At 39.1% G+C, this 27,067-nt stretch overlaps 1 protein-coding gene across 1 annotated transcript in view; it reads left to right on the top strand.

The window, feature by feature from the left end:
- vapal (VAMP (vesicle-associated membrane protein)-associated protein A, like) overlaps positions 1 to 20,088 on the top strand; it is a 36,140-nt gene extending 16,052 nt beyond the window's left edge. The window contains exons 2-6 of the mRNA XM_079819132.1: positions 2,319 to 2,471; positions 4,964 to 5,067; positions 6,036 to 6,116; positions 13,785 to 13,967; positions 19,356 to 20,088. Coding sequence (XP_079675258.1) covers positions 2,319 to 2,471; positions 4,964 to 5,067; positions 6,036 to 6,116; positions 13,785 to 13,967; positions 19,356 to 19,517 — 683 coding nt within the window. The 3' untranslated portion in view covers positions 19,518 to 20,088. The remainder of the gene's footprint in view (positions 1 to 2,318; positions 2,472 to 4,963; positions 5,068 to 6,035; positions 6,117 to 13,784; positions 13,968 to 19,355) is intronic.
- Positions 20,089 to 27,067: the final 6,979 nt, after the last annotated feature.

A 27,067-nucleotide genomic window follows, 5' to 3' on the forward strand; every position in this document is an offset into this window, starting at 1 on the left:
GGGTCTGTTTGTGATTTATCTGTGAGTGCAACAAAGTCCACGTGAATATTAATCACCCCACTGGACTTTTCCTTCATTTTTAAAAAGTGTTCCCTTCATCTCAGGCGTATGAGACTCTGTGACTTTTCCTAAATAATCTATCTAAACATTTTTTAGATGGATTTTTTGGGTTGTTCTAAAGGTGTGTAAAAAAAAAAAACCCATTTAAGGTCCTCAGGGTCAGATTGACCCCACATTGAAAAACTATTTTTTTTTTCACTTTGTCACAAAAATAAAATAAAATCCAATATAAATCAGAAAATTTCTACATTTAAATCAAGGTCTGGTCCTAGAGCATAAATACAAATTGGAACGGACTTTCTATCTCATACACACACACACACACACACACACACACACACACACACACGTGTGACTGCAAGTGAGAGCATTGTTATAGAAATTGGCAAATAAAATCAACAAAACTGGCATAAATCTGAAAAATTGCCATACATAAATGAAGGACTAATACTAGAGCAAATGCAACATGGAACAAGCATGTTCACACACACACACACACACACACACACACACACACACACACACACACACACACACACACACACACACACACACACACACACACACACACACACTCACACACACACACTCACACACACACACTCACACACACACACACACACACACACACACACACACACAGACACAGACACACACACACACAGACACACACACACACACAGACACACACACACACACACTCACACACACACACACACACACACACACACACACACACACACACACTCACACACACACTCACACACACACACACTCACACACACACACACACAGACACACACACAGACACACACACACACACACTCACACACACACACTCACACACACACTCTCACTCACACACACACACACACACACACTCACACACACACTCTCACTCACACACACACTCTCTCACACACACACACACACACACACACACACACACACACACACACACACACACACACACACACACACACACACACACACACACACTCACACACACACTCACACACACACACTCACACACACACACACACACACACACACACAGACACACACACACACACACAGACACACACACTCACACACACACACACACTCACACACTCACACACACACTCTCACTCTCACACACACACACACACACACAGAGACACACACACACACACACTCACACACACACACACACACACACACACACACACACACACACACACACACACACTGCAACAGACTGCAACAGAGAGCATTGTTATAGAAATTGGCAAATACAATCAACAATTCAACTACAATCAACTAATACTAGAGCACAAATGCAACATGCATGTATACACACACACACACACACACACACACACACACACACACACATATTCACAAAATATATATCATTATGAGGAGAAGTTGAAGTATCAAGAAAAAAATGAAGTGAAAATGAAGTCCCTATGGACCTCTGCTGGATCAATGTGGTTATTGCACTTTCTTACTTAAAGGGTTAGTTCACCCAAAAATGAAAATTCTGTCAGTAATTACTCACCCTCGTGTTGTTCCAACCAGACCTTCGTTCATCTTCGGAACATAATTGAGTATATTTTTGATGAAATCTGAGAGCTGTCTCACTCCTCCATAGGCTTTCAGAGGGAATGAAACTTGATCGCCCAGAATAGTAAGTAAAAATGTAATTTAAGGAGTCCAAATGACTACAGTGGCTCTGTATTAAGTCTATCATGCGACGAAAATACTTTTTGAGCGGAAAAACAACAAAAATAACTTTCATAATTTTCATTTTTGGGTGAACTAACCCTTTAAACTATAATTCCTAAGGTTTTTCCACAGACCTGCAGATGGCGGTATTCTATCCTAACACATAGACCAATGTCCAAAAACTATTTAGATTTAATTAAGATCATCATTTAAGTGATTTTGTCATGAATGAGCCAATTTAAAGTGAGCCAATTTATGGCCTAGTTAAGTAATTGTGCAGTAAATAGGTAAAAAACTACCAAATAGCCACAAAAACACAGCATAAATGTAAAGTTGAGAAGTAAATAAAATGATAAATAGTTTTCCATGCAAAAAATGTATATTTCCTTGTGCAATCGTTGTGTAAATGTGTGTGGCCGATCGTAAACCCTACTCAAGGGGTGATTTAAGGGTTAAACATCAGACATGTTCTGATTGGCTTCTCAGATTTGACCGTGTGAATGTCATGAGCTCCTCTTGAGATGTTCTGCTCTTCTTCTTCTTCTCAGGTCCTTTCACAGATGTCGTCACTGCTAACCTGAAGCTAAAGAATCCGTCAGAGAAGAGAGTGTGTTTTAAAGTGAAGACCACAGCGCCGCGCAGATACTGCGTCCGGCCCAACAGCGGCATCATCGACCCCGGGGCCACGCTCACCATCTCCGGTGAGAACGCACCACGCAAAACAACATTCGCTTTCTACCGAAGCAGTGTGGGAGGGCCGAAACCGTTTGCCAAAATAGTGGTGCTTCTCAGACGGCGCATTTTGTCCAGGGTTATTATTAGAGGTGCACCGATCCGGCTTTTTCAGTCCCGATAGCGATGCCTGGGCTTTGTGTGTCTGTCGATACCCGATACCGATCCGATACTATTGTTGAATTAACAATAAACGGGATATCTTCCACCTTATACAGGGTTCCCACTCGTCCTGGAAAATTAGAGAAAATGTTAAATGTCCTGGAAAATCTTGTTGTCTGGGAAAATTCTTAAAAAAAGTTATTTCTTTAGCCGAGTATAAAGAGTTTATCGCTGGCCCAAACAATTAGCGCTAATTGCAGAAGCACATGTTCAGGAATGCTGAGTTTGATACGTATTAGTATTTTTGAATAATGATGTTTAGTCTTGTGTTGCCACTTGCAGCCGTTAGCTAATGCTAATGCTAATGCTATAACTGCTCAAATGTACGCAGTGAATGTTAACTCGTAAGTTGCTCCCTAATCACATCATTTTGATATAAAGTCACATTTGTGTGTTATAAAGTCAGAATTGCAAGATATAGTCAGAATTGCGTGATATAAACTCGCAATTCTGACCTTTTCTTCACAATTGACTTTTTTGCGCAGTTGCGAGTTTATATCTTGCAAGTCTGACTTCTTTTCTCAGAATTGTGAGATCTAAACTGCAATTGCAAGTTATAAAGTCCAATTCTGAGGAAAAAAGAATTGCAACAATTTTCGCGTTTATATCACAAATATGTAAACTCGCAATTGCGAGAAAGTCAGAATAGCGAGATAAAAAGTCACATTTACCTTTTCTTTCTATTCTGTGGAGTAAACAAGCTTCCATAGTCATAATGTATGATTAAGAGCTCATGTTGAAAAATGCTGGATTGTTAAGTAATGGCAATAAACTGGACGGCTTTTAAAGACTTAGAAAGCAATATTTGGCGTGATTTAGAAAGCAATATTTGGCATGATTTAGAAAGCAATATTTGGCGTGATTTAGAAAGCAATATTTGGCGTGATTTAGAAAGCAATATTTGGCATGATTTAGAAAGCAATATTTGGCATGATCCTTGTCTTTTATTCCCGCCGTAGTAAAATTTTAAATGTCCTGGAAAATGGTTGCTGAAAAAAAGTGGGAACCCTGTTATACCTTCCTTGAAGAGAGTAAAGGCACCAGACTTTACTAACTAAACATAACTAAGACAAAATAACAAATGTATGTAAAGTGTTGAATTCTTATTTATTTAAAAAACAATTGTGCATTCAAATCTAAAATAGAATGTAATCAAAGGTCGTTAAATAAATCAAATGTAGCAGTGGAAACAAAAAACAGTGGTCAAACATACAATAGTAATCTGACAGTTACCAAACATTTTTTACACTACAGATAATTGTTTTGGTATATAATCATATCAATATTAAAAAGTAGCATTAAAAATTAACAAATAGCCAAATTTTCTGCCATATGTAATTGAATACAAATGATCAGCTGGGTAATAACAACTTTGTTCTGGTTTCACGTCACTCCAGTCTAAATGATTATAGGCTAGGCCTATTTATTTTATTACACATTGTCAACAGAAATAAGCTGAAATACTGTTGATAATTAAAAATAACTCTTACACACACTCTTGTGGATCTGTTCATTTTTCCGATCCTCGATCCAGCTATTTTGTCAGTATCGCGGCCGATATCTGATCCTAATATCGGATCGGTGCACCTCTAGTTATTATAGTCAACTAAAATGAAAACCATGTTGCAATGAATTAAAAGAGACCAGTTTTATGATTTTTGGGCAAAACGTTCAGAAGTTATAAGCAAAAAGAGCCATTTTTCCATATCTCCTGACCAGTAGGCGGCGCTGTGCCGAAATCCAATTTGTCGCGCTCTTCAAGAACATTTGGGTTTATCAAAAACCTCTTAGCAACTTTTTGCCAGCATGGTCTAACGATGATCCGAGCCAATTTAGGTGAAAATCGGACGAACTGTCTAGAACAAGTCTGGAAAAAATACGAAAATTCAAAATGGCGGAAACATCAAAATGGCGGTAAAAGATTGATTTGGTTTGAATTGAATCGCATTGAGCCAAGGAATCAGCCCTTTATCGTTTAGTCTCAAGTTCTTATTGTTTCAAACCCACTTTATTTAAGAATTATTTGTTCCTTCTCTGATAAACTTGTGAATATTGACTTACACTTACACAGTGAAATTCAGAATTCATGTCTACTTTTATGATGTTTTATTGATATTTTTAAAGCTTTAAAGCTTCGTTCACCATTCATTATGATTCCGTTGATTCAAAATCTCCAGTCGTTCCTCAGAAGTCAGTCATACAAGCTTTTGCTGTCTTATTTAGAATATTCACTGTTGCTTGTGCAAAAACATTGCAGATTATGCAGATTAATTTGTGTTCATATTTGTGTTTTTGTCAGTTATGCTGCAGCCGTTTGATTACGACCCCAACGAGAAGAGTAAACACAAGTTCATGGTACAGACCATCTTCGCCCCTGCAAGCGCCACAGACACAGAAGCCTTGGTAAGCATCTCTGTGTGTGTGTGTGTGTGTGAGTGTGTGTGTGTGTGTGAGTGTGTGTGTGTGTGTGTGTGTGTGTGTGTGTGTGTGTGTGTGTGTGTGTGTGTGAGAGTGTGTGAGTGTGTGAGTGTGTGAGTGTGTGAGTGTGAGTGTGAGTGTGTGAGTGTGTGAGTGTGTGAGTGTGTGAGTGTGTGAGTGTGAGAGTGTGAGAGTGTGAGAGTGTGAGAGTGTGAGAGTGTGAGAGTGTGAGAGTGTGAGAGTGTGAGAGTGTGAGAGTGTGAGAGTGTGTGTGTGTGTGTGTGTGTGTGTGTGTGTGTGTGTGTGTGTGTGTGTGTGTGTGTGAGAGTGTGTGTGAGTGTGTGTGAGTGTGTGAGTGTGAGAGTGTGAGAGTGTGAGAGTGTGAGAGTGTGAGAGTGTGTGTGTGAGTGTGTGAGTGTGTGAGTGTGTGAGTGTGTGAGTGTGTGAGTGTGTGTGTGAGTGTGTGAGTGCGTGTGTGCGTGTGTCTGTGTGTGTGCGTGTCTGTGCGTGCGTGCGTGTGTGTGTGTGCGTGCGTGTGCGCGTGTGTGTGTGCGTGTCTGTGTGCGCGTGTGTGTGCGCGTGTGTGCGCGTGTGCGCGTGCGTGTGCGTGTGTCTGTGTCTGTGTGTGTGTGTGTGTGTGTGTGTGTGTGCGTGTCTGTGTGCGTGTGCGTGTGCGTGTGCGTGTGCGTGTGTGTGTGTGTGTGTGTTCATAGCACTCAGCTGACGTGTGTTTGAAGGGCAGCATTGGACAGGATGTGGAATAGTGTGTTTTGGCAAGAAATAAAAAAGGGGCGTTATCCGATTAATCGGAAAAATAATCGACCAACTAATCGATTACCAAAATAATCGTTAGTTGCAGCCCTAGTGTGTGTGTGTGTGTGTGTGTGTGTGTGTGTGTGTGTGTGTGAGAGCTGTTAGTGGCTGATGAATTGTCTGTTTTTCATGTGTTTCAGTGGAAAGATGCTAAACCAGACGAGCTCATGGATTCCAAGCTCAGATGTGTGTTTGAGCTGCCGTCTGAAAACGATAAAGTGGTGAGTACAGGAGCGTCTGCGTCTCTCCGGCCGTATGCCGCGTTATAACCACCACTCACAACACACACACACTTATTATTAGGGATGCACCGGTTGACCGGCCAAAAACCGGAACAGGCCGGTTTTTGCTTCTAGCGCGCGATCGGCAACCGGCCGGTTTTCTTGCTATTTTTCTGCCGATTTATCCGGAAGTGCGCGCGCATGCACATACGTCTATATTGCAATCATTCGCGAACATGTCACTTGTGTGTTACAAACGGAAACTGGAGAACTGAGGGAAGAGACGAAATACGCTGAAGGGAATGAAGAGCCACTTTGTTAAGCGAGCCGAAGTTGCGCGAGCCGAAGTTGAGCGAGCCGAAGTTGAGCGAGCCGAAGTTGAGCGAGCCGAAGTTGAGCGAGCCGAAGTTGAGCGAGCCGAAGTTGCGCGAGCCGAAGTTGAGCGAGCCGAAGTTGAGCGAGCCGAAGTTGCGCGAGCCGAAGTTGCGCGAGCCGAAGTTGCGCGAGCCGAAGTTGAGCGAGCAGAAGTTGAGCGAGCCGAAGTTGAGCGAGCCGAAGTTGAGCGAGCAGAAGTTGAGCGAGCCGAAGTTGAGCGAGCCGAAGTTGCGCGAGCCGAAGTTGCGCGAGCCGAAGTTGCGCGAGCAGAAGTTGCGCGAGCCGAAGTTGAGCGAGCCGAAGTTGCGCGAGCCGAAGTTGCGCGAGCCGAAGTTGAGCGAGCCGAAGTTGCGCGAGCCGAAGTTGCGCGAGCCGAAGTTGAGCGAGCCGAAGTTGCGCGAGCCGAAGTTGAGCGAGCCGAAGTTGAGCGAGCCGAAGTTGCGCGAGCCGAAGTTGAGCGAGCAGAAGTTGAGCGAGCAGAAGTTGAGCGAGCAGAAGTTGAGCGAGCCGAAGTTGCGCGAGCCGAAGTTGCGCGAGCCGAAGTTGCGCGAGCCGAAGTTGCGCGAGCCGAAGTTGAGCGAGCCGAAGTTGCGCGATCTTCCCTCTCAGCCTGCTCAAGTGTAGATAGTGAGCGTTTGTTCAGCTCAGCTTCTCGCGTGTTGGATCAGATGAGAACGAAACAGACTAACTTGTGAAAAAGCCGAAATACTTATTTTTGTAGCCTAAAGAAGAACATGCTGCACTTTAGAAATGAAATACTGTCAGTTCTGTAGCCTATAGGATGATCATTTATATTTGGCAACACTTTAGAACAATGGTCATTAGTTAACATTAGTTAACTACATTAGTTAACATTAACTAATAATGAACTGCACTTATAAAGCGCTTATTAATCTTTGTTAATGTTAGTTTCAACATTTACTAATGAGAGAGAACTGCATTATTAAAATCTTGTTAACATTAGTTAATGCACTGTGAACTAACATGAACAAACCATGAACAGCTGGATTTATATTAACTAACGTTAACAAAGATTAACAAATACAGTAACAAATGAACTGCTCATGGTTAGTTCATGTTAGTTAATACATTAACTAATGTTAACTAATGACCATTATTCTAAAGTGTTACCTTTTATTTTACCTTAAAATCACATTGACTTAATTTGATTTAAAAAGCACCCGCTGTAGCATCTTAGTTTTTTGTTGTTGCACTAAACATTTTTTGATTTAACATTTTTGGAACAATTATATACTTTGGTTTTATTTAATTTCACTGGTAAAGACTTTTTTTCTTTACACTGAATTTAAAAACAAATGCTGATTTAAGGAACATCTTTGTTTGGATTGCGGAATATGCAGTTGACTTTAATTTCACCTTTCAATTTAATTTCAATTAACTTTCTTGTTAATTTCAGATTGCGGACTTGTTTTCATTAGCCAAAAGCCAATTTAGCCTGTTAAATACCAAATAAACATCTTGAAATGTTAAAAATATATATATGTATCGGAATCGGCCATGTAAAATCATGATCGGTGCATCACTACTTATTATCAGGTGCCGCAAGTGATTTATTTATTGTTCCTGGAATTTAAAAATGCAAAAATCTGATTTTAACTTATACATGAGATCATAAAAAGACTTGAATGATATAACAAAAGTCTTTTATTTTATCATTATTTAACACATTTTATATAAATAGATTTTAGTTCTGTTTGCACTGTTGATGTAATTCCCTCTTTAGCTGCTTTTCACCAACACTGATGTACACCAGGGCTGCACGCTTTAGCAAAAATAAACGAGATATGGCTTTGTGCGATTATCAGATTGCAAATTTGAATGAATACATGCGCTGCATATTTCAGAGCGAAGCGCGGCATGGTGTTCATTTCCCTTATTCCCCTTGTTTTTAATGTTAGAGAAGCGTAGAGTTTGTAACTTCAGTGTCTTTCCATTCCAGTAATTTAATATAAAAATACACAAAAAATAAATAAATTAAATAAAATAATTATAAAAAAATAAATCAATACAATTAAAAAAAAATACAAAAAAACCGTAATCTAATATAAATTCTGTTCTGCTGCTTGATCTTGCAACCTGGTGTTTGTTATCATGCTATTTTAATTTATCATAATCATAAACGCCCTGGTTTGTAGCACAAATAGTTGTACCGTTTACTGCTCTTTATTATTCCAGTTCTTTCCCAACAGCGGCTAATAAACCGCACATTCACAGAAAAACTGGATCATATTCATATTCATCAGCTTGTAATTGTGTTTATAAAGAATAGTATGATGTCAAAATAAAAGCTTTAATGTTCCAAAATGAATCAATTAAGAAATCCATAAATATAAGTATTATAATTTTTTCTAATTACTGTTTTTTATGGTGAAATATATTTAATATTAATATATTATTATTACTTAAAGTCATAAGCCCTTATAAAGCAACTGTTGAGTTTGCATTTTCCATCAAAATAAAAGCTTTTGTTTTAATGTTCAAAAATGAATAAATTAAGAGATCCAGAAAAATTTGTATTTTATAATGTAAAAAAAAATATTATATAATTTTTCCTAGTAACTTTTTTTATGGTGACATTTTTTATTTCTTTTTTTAACTAACATTTAGTAATAATAATTTATTATTAAATATTTGTATTATTATTATTACGTAAGTCATATTCATATATAATCTCACAATCTTTAGGCAAAGACTGCAGCCCTACAGATAATCAGTGTTATTAATTATTTTATTATCATGGAGATACTATTATTGTTTTTAATTAGTTTTATGAATTAGTTGTGTCCTCCATTTTAATTTTAAAGTTTTTGTTTTTTATTTCAGTTTGTTATTTTAGTACATTAGCTGAAATAAAATAAGTTTATATATATATATCAGTTAGTTTATTTATATCAAGTAATAAATGTGTTATGGTTTTAGCTCACTCTAACAGACAAGAACGGCAAACCTAGAGCTTTTTTTAAATCGCAATCACGATTTTTATCCTCTAAATTGTGCAGCCCTAACACACACACACACACACACACACACACACACACACACACACACACACACACACACGCATCACTTCCTGTTTCTTCCTGCATGATTCCCCTCCGCTGCTGCGTTCTCAGACCAGGAACTTTTCCCACTGGATTCGTGCCGCTCCGTCTTCGGCTTGGAAAAGCTTCAGCTCTCCGCTTTCCATGCGGCCGCCATTCCCTCCCAGTGTTAGAAACCGGAGCGGCATCAGGACTGCAGGGTCAGAGGTCAAGGCCTGTGAGGGTCAGAGCAGGCAGGACGCATGTTCAGAGCAGAGAGCCTTTAGCTGGGTAGGTCAAAGGTGAGCAGGGTCAGCAGGATTGAGTGTGTTTCAGAGCGAAGCGCAGCACTGTGTTCATTTACGCGTGAGGTTTCCAGAAACCAGTCGCTTATGAAAATGAAAGTGTATTTACTCGTCTCAGGCCATCCAAGCTGTAGGAGTTTTGTTCTTCAGTAGAGCGGGAGAGAAGACGGTTCATATAGTGCAGGTCAAAGGTTACCGTCACTTTGGGAGTCCTTTACATTTACAGTCATAACTAATATAATACCGGTGTTAATTTTGACAGCAAATTTTGATTTAGTTTTAGTCATATTTTAGTCGCCTGAATTATTTTTAGTTTTAGTCTAGTTTTAATCGACTAAATATCATACGATTTTAGTCGACTAAATCTAATGAGTTTAGTTAAATTGTAATACATTAAGCATTTAGGCGTTAAATAATCGACTGTCACTCGATCTGACATTTTGACATCATTTTGTTTTTGACATTAAAAATACACGAAAGAGCTCAATTCACTTTTTTTGTTTGTTTTTTAAAAACATCTCTATAGTTTTTATAACATTCTGTTTAGTTAGGAGGCCATATCAGGTTAAGCTAAAGCTTCAAATAAGTTTATTTATTTTTTAATTTTTAATTTCAGTTAACATTTATTTAATTTCAAGTAATGAAGATTGTTTTTATGGTTTTAGTGAACTATTATAACCCTGATACTTTATTGAATACGTGTCAAATACTGGTCTTTCCTCCTGAATATGAATTAAATGGAAATGAAATTAAATACAGTTTATTGTGTAAGCAAAAACGAATATATAATGCGTGACTTTTAATTATAAACCAGCTGGAAATACACCAGGACTCTTATTTTGAAATGTCTGCGCCTCTATTGCAGTTGCAGGAGCTCATTCAAGTTCAGGAGATAAAATATGCATTATTACAACCGTCTAAATCATATTACTATATAAACATCGTAAAATAAACACTGTTATTATTCATAAGCATTAGTTCATGCAACAATTACGTGGCATAAATGTGTGTTATTGATCTCTTCCCTAATCGTCCCTCACTAACATTTTCATCTCGTTTTTATTTGTTGACGAAAATGACAGTTGATTTTCGTCATAGTTTTTGTCATCCAACACTAGTTTTTATTTAGTTATTATCTCGTTTTCGTCAGTGAAAAAAGGTTGTTGACGAAAATTATTACGAAAATTATGCTTCAACGAAATGAACACTGTATAATACCCATAACTCACTTCACTGAGGTCTTATGAAGCGAAACGACCGGTCTGTGCAAGAAACTGAACATTATTTAAAACATTAAGTAATTCACAGCCAGCTTCCTGTCCCATAAAGACGTAAAATGAAAAAATAAGTGTTCATTTTTGGGTGTACTATCGCTTTAAGAGCTAATTTCAAAATAAAAGTCTGATGCTTTAATGTTAAAAAAAAATAATTAAAACAACCATACATTTTTATATTGTAATTTTCTTAAATACTCAATTTTAATTTTTACAGTGAAATGTTACAATACTCATTTTTTTTTTTTTAAGTAATTTTTATATTTTTATTTATATTAATAATGATAATAAAATGTAGGGTTTTCAACGTTTGAAAAATGAATTATAACAACAATAAATATTAGTATTGCAATTTTACAATAATATTATATTATAAAATGTATTATTTTATTTGTATTATCTTTCTTTATTTTACAGTGTAATATAACAATATTAATTTATATTAGAAATTGTTATATGGTAGTAATACAAATAATAGCGTTTAGTTATTAAGGTTTTTCAACCTTTAAAAAATTGATCTGTAAATATTAGTATTGTAATTTTAATATACTTTTTTATATTTATATATTTAGTAGTAATAGTGATAATAATGGTTAGGGTTTTCAAAATGTGAAAATGAAAACAGTTGATAAAAATGTCAAATAAAAATATTTTTTTATTTTACAGTTAAATATTTCAATAGTAATATATCTTTTTAGTATTTTTTTTATTTTTATGTAGTAGTAGTAATCATATTAATAACAATGTTATACAATTATGTATATTTTTCAAATGCATTTTAAATCACAATTTTTTTTATATTATATTTTATATTAAATTATATTTTCCCCCAGGACGTTCAGCCGTAATTGGTGTGTTATGATGCTGTGGGAAACATTTCCATCTCTTCTGTTTTTACCCACAATGCAATGCCCTTTTGAGCTCTCCCACACCCTGTCAACGGTGTGATGTCATCAATCCCGTCTCTTGTCATTGGTTGTTCTCTCTCTAGGTGGCGGCAGATTCCCATTGGGCTCTCATCTCGGCTTCATCGGCAGTAGTTTGTGTCTTTAGGGTCCAGTATTAAAGTTTATAGGATCATGTAGTTGTGCCTCTTAAGGAATATCTTCATGCTTTTTTGTTTTAATCCACACTGTACTCAGCTGTGTTTTGTCCTTAAAGGGTTAGTTCACCCAAAAATGTAAATTCTGTCATTAATTACTTACCCTCATGTCGTTCATCTTCAGACACAAATGAAGATATTTTAGTGTAAATCTGATGCTCTGAAAGGCCTCCATTGGCTCAACTTTACACTCTCAAGACCCTTAAAAGACACTAAAGACTAAAGTTACAAAGTCCATCTCACTACAGCGGCTCTACAATAACTTTATGAAGACGAGAATAGTTTCCGTGCGCAAAAAAACCCTAAATAACGACTTATATAGTGATGACGATTTCAAAACACGGCCTCATGAAGCTTCGAAGCGTTATGAATCAGTGAGTCGATTCAGCAGTTTGAAGCATTATGAATCAGTGAGTCAATTCAGCGGTTTGAAGCGTTATGAATCAGTGAGTCAATTCAGCGGTTTGAAGCGTTATGAATCAGTGAGTTGATCCAGTGGTTTGAAGCGTTATGAATCAGTGAGTCGATTCAGCGGTTTGAAGCGTTATGAATCAGTGAGTCGATTCAGCGGTTTGGAGCGTTATGAATCAGTGAGTCGATTCAGCGGTTTGAAGCATTATGAATCAGTGAGTCGATTCAGCGGTTTGAAGCGTTATGAATCAGTGAGTTGATCCAGTGGTTTGAAGCGTTATGAATCAGTGAGTCGATTCAGCGGTTTGAAGCGTTATGAATCAGTGAGTCGATTCAGCGGTTTGGAGCGTTATGAATCAGTGAGTCGATTCAGCGGTTTGAAGCATTATGAATCAGTGAGTCGATTCAGCGGTTTGAAGCGTTATGAATCAGTGAGTCGATTCAGCAGTGTGGATCGCCAAATTTCAGCAGTTTGGCGGTTTGACACGCGATCCGAATCATGATTTGACTCACTGATTCATAACGCTTCAAACCGCTGAATCGACTCACTGATTCATAATGCTTCAAACCGCTGAATCGACTCACTTATTCATAACGCTTCAAACCGCTGAATCGACTCACTGATTCATAACGCTTTAAACCGCTGAATCGACTCACTGATTCATAACGCTTCAAACCGCTGAATCGACTCACTGATTCATAATGCTTCAAACTGCTGAATCGACTCACTGATTCATAATGCTTCAAACTGCTGAATCGACTCACTGATTCATAACGCTTCGAAGCTTCATGAGGCCGTGTTTTGAAATCGTCATCACTATATAAGTCGTTATTTAGGGGTTTTTTTGCGCACAGAAACTATTCTCGTCTTCATAAAGTTATTGTAGAGCCGCTGTAGTGAGATGGACTTTGTATCGACGTCTTTAGTGTCTTTTAAGGGTCTTGAACCGTGAACCGTGCCATTGAGCCAATGGAGGCCTTTCAGAGCATCAGATTTACACTAAAATATCTTCATTTGTGTCTGAAGATGAACGGAGGTCTGACGGGTGTCCAACCACATGAGGCTCAGTCATTAATCACACAATTTACATTTTTGGGTGAACTAACCCTTTAAAGTGTGTGTGTATTTCCAAACCCTGACCTCATGTGTTCTCCTCCAGAATGATCTCGATGCTTCTGCTAAATCTGCGTCCGTGCTCAACTCCTCTAAAGTGGACGGCCTGCAGGCCCCCAAACCCGCCAGCTCCGCCCTGGATGATTCGGAGAGGAAGAAGGTTCTGGAGGAGTGCAAGCGGCTGCAGGTGGAGGTGGGCAAGCTGAATGAGGAGAACCGCCAGCTGAAGGTCAGTCCGCTCATGCACATTTACATCCGGTACAGTCTCTCTTTTTCAACTTGAGTGCTGACTAGGGGTGTAACGGTACACAAAACTGACGGTTCGGTACGTACCTCGGTTTTGAAGTCACGGTTCGGTACGAGTTCGGTACAGCAGATTTACAAAATTGCTTTTTATTTATTTTTTATATTTAACAGTGGTTTACTGGAGAAAAAAGTGTCCTTGAATGAATTAAATTATATCTAAAAGTTTATTTAAGATATTTCTGTAAATTATATAGGGAGCCCTTACTTGTACATTAATATTAAAGGTTCACAACAGAGCCCAAACTATTAGCCTAAATTCAGTTGCTATTTATTTTTAGGTATAATAATCAACACTCAAATAACACATTGTGTGCAAATATGTAAACTTCACATAAGGCAGTTTTTGCATTAACTTCTAAATCTAATTATAAAATAGTTTTTTTCTCCAAATCGTTGTTGAAATATAATAATTTATATACAGTGTCTGTCATTTTCATGACAGGTTTATTTAACATGCATGAAATAATCAAGACATCACTAACAGGTTAAGTAGAATATAATGAATATAACGGCTAATATAGAGCACATATTTAGTGAAAGAGTTGATTTCTCTAGTAAATAAAATTCTGTGGACACTGAATGACTGCCTGAGGTAAATGTGATGCTAACGTTACATGACATTGTTTAGTTCACAAGCAGTTATATTGACATCGTTCCGCAGTTGAAACACTGATTTAGCGATTACACCACATATATACATGACAGTAAATTGTAATGTATCCTCAGTATACCTTCAGATCGTCATTCATGTTTATTCTTAAATCTTTAGTAACAGATGATCGATCGCCTTCACAGATGATCGCGTTCACGCGTGCGCGTCGCGCGGCCGCTTGAACTGTGATCAGTGACCAGTCACGCCACATAGAGCGTCAAAACGGCATTTATCGTTTGAATTTCGTGATAAAATGGACTGAATACTTAATATGTTCATGTGGGAACTCGGATTGAAGTGTGTTCCGCGCTTACAACAAGCCGACAGTGAACTGTTAAAGATTACATTCATAACCGTTCGACGCGTGCACCGTTCACAAATGATCGCGGTCACGCGCGCGCGCCGCGCGGCCACTTGAACTGTGTTTAGTGATCACTGATCAGTCACGCACATTAAAGAGCATCAAAACGGCATTTATCGTTTGAATTTCGTGATAAAATGGACTGAATACTTAATATGTTCGTGTGGGAACTCGGATTGAAGTGTGTTCCGCGCTTACAACAAGCCGACTGTTAACTGTTAAAGATTACATTCATAACCGTTCGGTACACGCGTGCACCGTACCGGAAGCCCTGTACCGAAACGGTTCAATACGAATACGTGTACCGTTACACCCCTAGTGCTGACCAATTTCTGGGAATCAGTTCAAACTTTGAATTGAACCCACATTGGATTTTTTCCTGTATTGAAGTTTAATATTTAGGGGCCAAGCACCTCTTGAAATCGCTAGATTTCTTCTTATTATTATTATTCCGCCGCAAGTCTATGGCAGCCCATAGAACCGCTTGCTGGAAAGTTGTGAAATTTGGCACACAGATAGAGGACAGTCCCAATATTAACCACACCAATTTTGGAATCTCTAAAAAAAATCCCTCTAGTGCCACCACCTGTCCAAAGTTTGACTCATATTTGTGCTAATAACTTTTGAACCATAAGGGCTAGAAACAAAAATCCATTTTTAACTTACCGAAAAACCTACTTTTGCGAACTCCTCCTAGGACTTTTCTCCGATTTGCACGAAAATTTTACCAGATCATCTTCAGCCTCTGCTGACAAAACCGTATTAGACTCGAGATAATTAGTCAAACTGTTATTGAATAACGCTCTAATGAAATCGACAAAGTGCCCACAAAAATGAATCTCCGCAACGCTTTAGCATATTCTAACCAAACTTGGTGTGACCTGAGGCTGCCTGCAGCGTTTCGGCGCAGTGCCACCTAGTGGTCCAGAGATACAAAAATGTGATATTTTTGATTATAACTTAAGAACGCTTTAGCCAAACATCACAAAACTGGTCTCTTTAGAGTCGGGGCATCGCGCCGAGCCATGCCATATCCAATTTTCCCATATCAACCATTTTGGGCGTCAGCCATTTTGAATTTTGTCACAAAGTGCTATGTTTTACAAACGCATTGGCGTATCGTTACGAAACTCTGTGTGTGTCTTCGTCACCAAGCCCTGAAAGTACTCAAAAAGTGTCAAGGCAGCGCCATCTTGTGGACAAAAGTTATAATGAATTTTCCAATAATGCTAATAACTTTCGATTAAATTTGACTATTGTCATAAAACTGGTTTTAATAGATTCCTTGTGTCATGCCAAGAACATAATCTCGATTTTATCATATTTGGCCAAACAATCTGTTCGCCATTTTGATTTCCTTCAGAAACCTACTTTTTCGAACTCCTCCTAGACCATTTGTCTGATTTTCACCAAAATTGAATCGTAACATCTTCAGACTATTACAGCAAAAAGTTATTAATTTCTTGTCAACAGACAAAACCGTTTTCATATACTGCAGCGATAAAGTTGAGCCATGATGCCAAAATGACTCTTGAGGCTGTATCTCTGCAATGCTTTGACATACTCACACCAAACTTTGCCTTTGTCATTGTCATCTCACTCTGATTACAACACATCAATTTCGTTACTGCGCCACCTATTGGTCAAAAGTGACAAACCATTAAATCATATTATTAGTGACTGTATATATGATTTTTCAGCCATTATTGCCTAAAATCATCTTAAAATGCCTTTAATTGCTCATTGTTGCAGTTGGTCTAACCCTCGCAGCTATATTTGTAAATATAGCTGTTTATGTCTATATATTAGAAAATATTAATCATTCAAGATCAATGTCAATCATTTATTAATCGTTCTATTTTTAATCGATTCAACAATGTATTTTGGGTGAATATAAGGGTTCCTCTGATATAAACAAGAATTAAAATAATTTCATTGTGAAAATTAAAGTTTACATTCATTATCAATTATTTATTAATTATTCCTTATTTAGTGAACAGGGTTCCCACGCTTCTTGAAAGTTCTTGAATTTCAGACACATGGATTCAAGGCCTGGAAAGTGCTTGAATTAAGCATGAACTGCATTTTGTTAGAGTAGCGTGTGCTATTACAAACATTAGCCTTCATGCGCAGCCAAAGCCAGAACGAACAGCATTACTGGAGGAAGCTATCTCAATATATTTCTGCTGTTCCATAAGCGCCATCTACTGTCAAAAGCCCTATTCGGACGGTAAATGTTTCTTGTGGTGTATTTTCATCATTGACAGGGGCTAGTCTGTGATTTTATTGCCGCCCGAATCCAGAAAGTCAGTGTTTTTCTCCCACCACCCGCGTAAAAACCCGGCCGAATTACCTCCTGTTTATAGACAAACAACAAGGTTGTGTGGTAATTTAGTTATCTCTTGAGTTTTCAAGATGAGATCACTTCAAAATGTCCTTTTTGACCCTTGCAGGCCACCGTACGGTTGCGCTTTGCTGTAATTTGGATGCATTTTAAAGATCTTTCATTACTGAAATGCTGGCAAGTATTTACAAGAGCAATATTTCATCACCGCTCAAAAAATAAAAAGAAGAAAAGCACGTGAACATTTGAAATGGGCCGTTATTACGCCAGCAATTATATATATTAAATATAATATATGCGCAGGTCTTAAAGGCCTTCAAATTGATTTTTAAAAAGGTACATGGGCAGGTGATTTAATAAATAATTTAGCATATTTGTAATGCCTAACAATTAACTTGTCCATATCTTTTCATTTAATTGGAAATTCATGTATACAATATTATCTCTATATTTTGATGTTTTAATTAAGTTATGATTTATAAAAAAGCTAAAACTAGTGTGAAATAAATGTTAAAAGCCGGAATAAGAGCTGCAAACTGCATCTCTCGTTAAAACTCGCTCGCTCTTGTACACTAGCGTCTTTCCTGATTGGATTTTATAAAATTGGAAATTTTTCCTCATTGGAAACTGTATTTTAGTTGTCAGTATATGCCTTAGCGTTACTGCATTAATGATAGACACAGGTACAGTAGGTATATGATATATTGGCAGTAACACACCCACCTTTATCGTATTTATTGTGCTTGATTTCAAATAAACGGTGCTTTGAAAAGTCCTTGAATCTGGTGTTCATGAAAGACTGGGAACCCTGAGTGAAAAACTGTTGATTAGATTCAAAACTTTAAAGCCAAAAGAAAAACACCATAATGTCTTTAAATGGTTAAAATTATTGTTCTAACAGAGGGAAAAAATTGTCTATGTCAAATCATTTAAAATATTATTGCAGTTTATGACAGATTTCAAAATGGCGGACTGAAGGTTCGTCCGATCCTGCCAAAATTGGTATCCACAGATTCAGCACGACACAAGGAATCAATAGACGATTTTCTGACACACTGTTCAAAAGTTATGGGCAAAAATACCTGTTTTTCATATCTCATGACCCATAGGTGGCGCTGTTCCAAACGTTGGCATTAGCCCTCAGATCATGGTGTTGATAAAGCGTACCAAGTTTGGCTTCGATTGATCAAAGTTGGGCCGAGATACAGCCTTTGAACTGATTTTGGGTTAATTTTCATTAAGTTAGCATCATATTGTATGAACAAAAATTTATTTTTAAAAATCTGTTTAGTCGTGTCTGTGCGATCAGCTTGAAGAGAGGAATCGGGTGAACTAAGTTTTATTTCTCTACATCAAATGGTTCAAAAGTTATAACCATAGGATTTTTTGAGCTGGTGGTGGCGCTATAGAGTTGATCCTAGTGACCCCAAAGTTGGTCAGATTACTTTTCATTACCATCACTACAAGTGTGCCAAATTTCACAATTTTCCTGCTTGCGGTTCATAGGGCTGCCATAGACTCCCATTCAGGAAGAAGAAGAATAATAAGCGAAAAAACACAATACTTTACTTTTCAAAATGGCCTCTACTGTAATGGGCGGAGTCTTAATCTAAGATGTTGAATCAGATCAGCATGAAGAGAGGAATCAGCTGAACTAAGTTTAATTTCTCTACATCAAATGGTTCAAAAGTTATAACCATAGGAATTTTTGAACTGGTGGTGGCGCTATAGAGTTGATCCTACAGACTCCAAAATCGGTCAGATTGATCGTCATTACCATCACTACAAGTGTGCCAAATTTCACAATTTTCCTGCGTGCGGTTCAGAAAATAATAAAGTTGATGAATACTAACAATGTCAATAAATAAAAATAAAAAAAAATTCTGCAATGGTGTCAAGCCCAATCAATCCCATGATGCACCTGGACTCATGCCGTTTTGTTTGTGTTCATCAGGACGAGGGCTTGAGACTGAGAAAGTTCCAGCGCAGCGAACACGCAACGACCAACTCCAGCTCTCTGATTGGACGAGAGTCCACGGCCAGCTCGCTCCCCTCGCTCCTGGTGGTCATCGCCGCCATCTTCATCGGATTCTTCCTGGGCAAGTTCATCCTGTAGGTGGAGTGGGTGGAGCGGGCGGAGCGGATCTGACGCGTTTGACTGCCTGACGAACGGTTCCTAAAGGGCGATCGCAGGGCCGGTTGGTGAAAGAGTCTTCTGTTGACGTAGTTCGGCCCGCATCATCATCATCTTCATCATCATCTTCATCAGACTGACCGGCGACTCCATCTTTGTTTCGGTTCTCCTGCTGTTGTCGAGGGACGGACGGGTGAGGGCGGATCTGATGTCTTCCCCCAAACTCCATTTAGTTTTACTAAAAAGGTTGAAAGTGTAAATGTCATTTTAATCCTTCCATCCAAACCAAGAGCACGTGATGATGATGTCAACAATCGGCCGAGCCACACGGGTGCCTCCTTCCTTCCTTCCTTCCTTCCTTCCTTCCTTCCCATGTACATTTGTTCTTCTTCTCTGTTCCTAACAATACCAATGCAGACTGTTTTATTACTGTAATTATCATTTATTAATTATATTATTAATGTACTTTCTCTCTGAACAGCATCTATCCACACAAATGTTCACTGACGTCTTCACTTTACTGTCTCATACTAGACGACATTGAAGAAATAAACAGGAAAAAAGACATGTTTTGTGTGTCTTTTATTTAGCACTCTAGTTTTGAATCACACACGGGCTTCGAAATCCTTGAATCCTCTGTGAATCTGAGAATCAAAATCAAGGCCCTGGAAAGTTTTTGTAAGTGCTCGAATTTCTCTTTTTTCCGCTAATGTTTTATTTCGTGGCCTGTGCACACTAGCTTGCTTGATTTACACTAGTTACACACATTACGTCCTCATTATTAGATATAAAGTCACAAATATGATTTTAATATTCCTCATTAGATAAAAAGTCAAAAATATGATTTGAAAAGTCCTCGTTATTAGATAAAAAGTCAAAAATATGATTTGAAAAGTCCTTGTTCTTAGATATATAACGTCACAAATATGATTTTAAAATTCCTTGTTATTAGATATAAGCTGTGTCCCAATTCAAGGGCTGCGTCCTTTGAAGGCCGTGTCCTTTGAAGGCCGTGTCCTTTGAAGTGCGCGGCCGACGCAGCCTTCAAAGGACGCACCGAGACTCGTTTACAGTGGAAGGTATAGCGGATTGCGTCACCGCGGCGCGACGAAGGCCGTCCCAATTCGTAGGTCCTTCGAAGGCTCCTTCAAAATACGGCCTGCAAATGCGTCCTTCTTTTCCCATGAAATGAAGGATACTCGGATGGATGCTTCGCAGCCTTGCCTACCCCAGAATTCATTGCGCGCCGCGACGTCAGATTTTTGAAGAGAAATTGCCAGATTACACTTTTAAATGCAAGTATTGGGTTTCAATTTACTCCAGTAATCTAATGTATCTACTGATAAAAATAAAATGTTGACTAATATGTTACCAACATACGATTTTATATAGTTTATCCTCTTTATTATGTGCATAAATGGGCTGAGGTAAACATCTTTAGTTGTTTTGTTTTTAGGCAGTTGAATATAACTTTAAAGTCCAGTATAAATGTTCATTTCAGTTCTCTTCAATGGCAGCTGTCAACAGTTGCTAAATAGTACAAATAATGTAACGAAATACATTTACTCTGTATTTGAGTAAAATTGTGAAGTAGGCTACCTCAGATTTTTATTCAACTTCATCTCAGAGGCAAATATTGTGGGTTTTATGAAAAACTGAATTTTTACACATGGATATTACATTTTGATATTAGTTATCGTTTAAAAAAGAATCTAAAAATAAAATACACTAGAAATAAGTCTTATAGATCAGGGATAGGCACCGTTGGAGTTCAGCTCATAGAAAAGTTATGCATGTTAAAATATTTTATTGTTTGATTTGAGAATGTGAGTTAATTTAATTTATTCTTTCTCTCTTTCTGAAAACATCTTAGCAACATGGCAGCCGTCAAATAAGTCAGCACTGCAAATCTGTTGGTAGACAGTGGAAAATGCACTGATCCAGATGATGTCCCGCTGACAGAGGCTTCACCAGGGTCAATAAAGCCCAGCTCAATAAAAGACTACATAAAAACATTTTCTTCCATCTGTTTTATGTACTGTTAATTTTAAAATGTATTTAGTTTTTCTAATCTTAAACGTAACTTATGTAAATAGTTGTAAAAAGTACTGTAAATAAAAATGTATAGAACAATTTATTTTTTCATAAGTAAGTAAGTAAGTAAGTAAGTAATCCTTTATTTGTCCCGCAGTGGGGAAATTGCATTTAGCAACAGCAGGGGTACAATGGTAAAATAGTATCACAAACATTAAGAAAAAGAAAATCCTAAAATAAACTAGTAATAAATAAAGTAATAAATAAAAAATAAAAATATGCTAACAAATATTGCACCGTTTCGGGAATTACACAGTTAAATGGCCCATTACTAAAATATTATAAAAATATAAAAATAAAAATATTGCTACAGTAGAAAAGAGTTTCATGCTAACAGTGTTCATTGTGCAGTCTGACTGCAGCAGGAAGAAAAGACCTTCGGAATCTCTCCTTCACACACCGAGGGTGGAGCAGTCTGTGACTGAAGCTGCTCTCCAGAGCTGACAGAGTGTCCTGCAGGGGGTGTGATTCATGGCCCCGCATAGATGACAGTTTTGCCAGGACCCTTCTGTCACCCACCTCCCTCACTGAGTCCAGAGGACAGCCCAGGACAGAGCTGCACTTCCTGATGACCTTGTCCAGCTTCCTCCTCTCCTTCTCAGTGATACTGCTGCTCCAGCAGACCACACCGTACAGGATAGCTGATGCCACCACAGAGTCATAGAAAGTCTTCAGGAGTGCCCCCTGCACTCCAAAAGACCTCAGTCTCCTCAGGAGGTAGAGCCTGCTCTGACCCTTCCTGTATAATGATTCTGTATTGAGAGTCCAGTCCAGTTTATGGTTCAAGTGAACACCCAGGTACTTGTAAGAGTCCGCTCTCTCAATGTCAATTCCCTGGATGTTCACTGGTGGGGGAGCAGACCGGTGTCTGCGGAAATCCACCACCATCTCCTTAGTCTTCCCTGTATTTATAAGGAGGTGGTTTGGCCGACACCAGTCCACAAAGTCCTGCGTCACTCCTCTATACTCTGTGTCGTCGTCGTCGCTGATCAAGCCAACGACGGCAGAGTCATCAGAGAACTTAATCAGGACACAGCCGTCAGTGTTGTGTCTGAAATCTGCCGTGTAGAGGGAGAAGAGGAAGGGCGCGAGCACCGTGCCCTGGGGGACACCCACACTACAGGTCAGGGGGTCAGACACACAGTCCTGTGCTCTCACAAACTGGGTCCTGTTTGTCAGGTAGTCCAGGATCCACTCAGCCAGATGACAATCCACTCCAGTCCATACCAGCTTGTCTGCACCGGCTGGATGGTGTTAAATGCGCTGGAGAAGTCAAAGAATAGAATCCTCACAGGGCTTCTCCAGATGAGTTAGAGCACGGTGTTGTAGAAAAATCACTGCATCCTCCACTCCAATCCCAGAACGGTAGGCAAACTGCAACGGATCCATCGCTGAGCTCACCTCTGAGCGGAGGTGGCCCAGGACCAGTCTCTCCAGTGTCTTCATCAGATGTGACGTGAGAGCCACCGGCCTGAAACTGCAGAAGTCCCTTGAGTGCGTTGTCTTGGGCACTGGTACTACACAGGAGGTCTTCCATAACTGAGGTACCACTCTCAGCTTGAGGCTCAGGTTGAAGACATGCGCAATGATCCCACACAGTTCATCTGCACAGGCTTTCAGCAGCCTGGAGCTGATGCCGTCTGGTCCAGCTGCCTTCCGTGCTTTGATCCTTCGCAGCTCTTTTCTCACCTGGGCCGAGGTGAAGGACAAAGGTGGGCTGAGAGGGTGGATGAGTCCCTGGGGCAGTGAGAACGTGGTGATATGTGAAGGTCCAGAGGTGTGAAGGGCTGGGGGAATGTGGCATCGTCCAGGTAATGTGGTGTGGAGGCGCTGCATGGGGGGGGCAGGGGGTGATTGGTCAAACCGATTAAAGTATTGGTTCAAGTCATTAACCCATTTCAGGTCACCCTCTGCCTGGGATTGGGGTGCTTTAAAGCCTGAGATGGTCTTCAAGCTTCTCCACACCCCCCTGATATTCTGCTGCTGCAGCTGCTCCTCCATCTTCCTCCTATAGCTGGCCTTACCCTCCCTGATCTTCCTTCTCAGCTCCCTCTGTACAGTCCTGAGCTCCACCCTATCCCCTGACTTAAAAACTCTCTTCTTCTCCTTCAGTAGAGCCTTAATGTCAGGGGTAATCCACGGCTTATTGTTTGCAAAACACCGTACCGTTTTGGAGGGCACAGTGTTTTCAAAACAAAAGTTGATATAGTCCGTTATAGTTTCCGTGATAGCATTGATGTCCTCCCCATGTGGGTCACAGAGCTCAGACCACACAGTGGTGTTGAAGCAGTCCCTCAGAGCCTCCTCGCTCTCAGTAGTCCACCTCCTCACCACGCGGGGCTCAACAGGCTGCCTGTGCACTATAGGTTTATACACAGGCTGTAGATGGACAATATTGTGGTCAGCTCTGCCAAGGGGGGGGAGGGAAGATGGGGAGTATGCCTCCTTGAAATTTGCATAAAATAAATCCAGTATTTTATTGTTCCTGGTGGGACAGGTGACATACTGTGTGAATGTTGGCAACACAGAGGAGGGAGGTGCATGATTGAAATCCCCAGAGATGAGGAAGAGAGCCTGTGGGTGCTGTGTCTGCAGGCTGCTGGTAACCGAGAGCATTGTATCACAGGCAGTGTCAGCATTAGCAGAGGGAGGCACATACACAGCTATCACAATAACCTGCGTGACCTCCCGTGGCAGGTAGTATGGTCTCATGCTCACCACTAACAGTTCAAAAAAACCAAAAACAGTTCATTTACAAATTAATTGACATGACAAAAATAAATGTACAGAATTATTTATTTTATTTACAAATTATAACTTGCATAACAAAAATAATGTGTTGAACGGTAATATTTCATTTACACATTTTAATTTACAAAACCAAAATTTTAGTTCTCAACAATCTCCCAAGAAGAGAAAACAATCAGTCCATTCTCTCCCTGCTCTCCTCTGTCTCTCGCTGAAACTTCATGTCCTCCCTCAGTATCTCCATCAGCTCATCCTCTCGTCTCGTCTCCTCTTGGCTGGAGTTGCTCCTCCTCATCTCGGTCATCCACTGCTGAACTTGGCCCTGGTGTGTCCTCAGGGATGGAGTGGGGTTGTCCCAACACCTCAATCATGAAGACAAACCATGGCCAAGTTCCCCACTCCCTCACCTGTCCCAGGACACTTTCAATCCTAAGGCAGAGAAAATAAACATGTCTGTCAACAACAAACACAACAGCACAATACATTAAAGATGTGTCTATTAACTTGCATACTTTTTATTTATTTTTTAAGTTGTAATAAGTTTTTTTTTTTTTACCTGCAAGGCAGGGGTGCAATCTTAAGAAAATTAACAAATATGATGCATCAGTAGCCTACAAACATACACAATACTCCAGAAATCTTATTTATAGATACTCAAATTCTATATTCTCGATTTTTCCGGCCTGGTAAATAAATACTCATTTGCTGCCCTCATTTTAATAAAGCTGCTAAAAGTAACTTGATCCATAAAACAAAACGAAATATTACATCAGATCACCTAACGAATAAAGCTGTGCCGTGGTAACAGAAATAAAGACCACCGGCTTTTAAAACGTTTCGTTGGTTATTTTAGTAAATTAAAACACAACAGGCTACTTACATGTTTAAGTGTTCCTCGGCCGAGGGATGGGCAGAGGAATACACTGCGAAGGATCCACTTGTTCTGGTTGGTTCTATCCTTCGCGGCCGGGGAGACGGATGGGTTGGGTTGCCAGGTCTCTGCAACAAAAGTAGTCCAAAACTCCCAATGCGGTTTTCTCCATCGAGCGGCCGAATTCTCCACTGCAGTTGTACGTTTGGGGGTGTTGGAGCGGCGAAATCGTACTTATGGGGTAGAAACAAACCCGCGGAAATAATTTTTCACCCACGGCAACAACTGAAATAGGAGCCTAATTCGGATGAAAAAACGGGGACTTGGCAACACGGACGGCAGGCTGCATTTGAAGGCCCCTTCGAATTGAGACAGTCTTCGTCGCGCTGCGGTGACGCAATCGGCCTTCAAATGCGGCCTTTGAAGGATGCAGCCCCCGAATTGGGACAAAGCTATAAAGTCAAAAATATGATTTTAAAAGTCCTCATTGTTAGATAAAGTCACAAAATGATTTTAAATGTCCTCATTATTAGATAAAAAGTCAAAAATATGATTTTAAAAGTCCTTGTTATCAGATATAACGTCAGAAATATGATTTTAAAATTCCTCATTATTAGATAAAAAGTCAAAAATATGATTTTAAAAGTCCTTGTTATCAGATAACGTCACAAATATGATTTTAAAATTCCTCATTATTAGATAAAAAGTCAAAAATATGATTTGAAAAGTCCTTGTTATTAGATATATAACGTCACAAATATAATTAAAAAATTCCTCATTATTAGATAAAAAGTCCAAAATATGATTTGAAAAGGCCCTATTATTAGATAAAAAGTCTAAATATAAATTTGCTAAGTATATGTATATAATATTACTTTGCTAAGTAATATTACCTGCTAAGTCATTGTGAGATGAACATTTGAAATTATGACTTAAAAATCTAAATTATGATTAAAACACACACTCAAAACACTGCTTCATGAAGCTTCGGAGCGTATTGAATCAGTGAGTCGATTCATGATTCGGAGTGTCAAACTGCTGAAATCATGTGACTTTGGCGATCCGAACCGCTGATTCAATACGCAGGGCACATGAAGCTGTGTTTTGAAATCGGTTATCACTATACAAGTCGTTATTTAATTTTTTTTGGCGCACGAAAAATATTCTCGTGGCTTTTGTTCGGTGTATCTCTTAAACCTTCTGGTTAAAATCCATGCAAAGTGGCTTACCTGGGGAACACATGACACCAGGTGCACTATGGGAAGAAGGCGAGCCGGTCATCTTCAAAGTGTGTCCGCGATTTTGTCTAAAACACTCATTCACTGTAAACCCTGACGCTCAACATAATTCATCGGTTTGAGTAGCGCCAACTCAAATTAAACAAGTTCAATCAAATGGACTTTTATGAGTATTCGGACACATTTGAACTCATCTGCACTCTTTCATTGTTTTGAGTTTTATGAACTTGTTTCTTTTCATTTAGACGAACTTAAATTTAACCGAAACTGGGCTGAGATTTCAATTTCCCAGCATGCTTTGCCCACGACACTCAAATGGGGGCAGATCAGGTGTTATATCGTGTGTTTTTGGTGCAAGATTAACATCAAGCTGGAGCTTTAGTAGTTTAATGTTATGCTAGTTTAGAAGAGCTTCTGTTATGTTGGGTTTTGTTTCCATCTTGAGCTCAGTTTGAGGACAGATTTATGTTAAATGTCCTCATTCAGCGAGTGCTGTGCTAATGCTATAAAAGCATTGTGTTACCTATTAGCAATGTGGCATTTCTTGAATTAGCTAAATTAGCCACGGAGCAATGGAAGAC

This window comes from Gobio gobio (genome assembly GCF_949357685.1).
Source record: "Gobio gobio genome assembly, chromosome: 6".
In the NCBI taxonomy this organism is placed as follows: Eukaryota; Metazoa; Chordata; class Actinopteri; order Cypriniformes; family Gobionidae; genus Gobio; species Gobio gobio.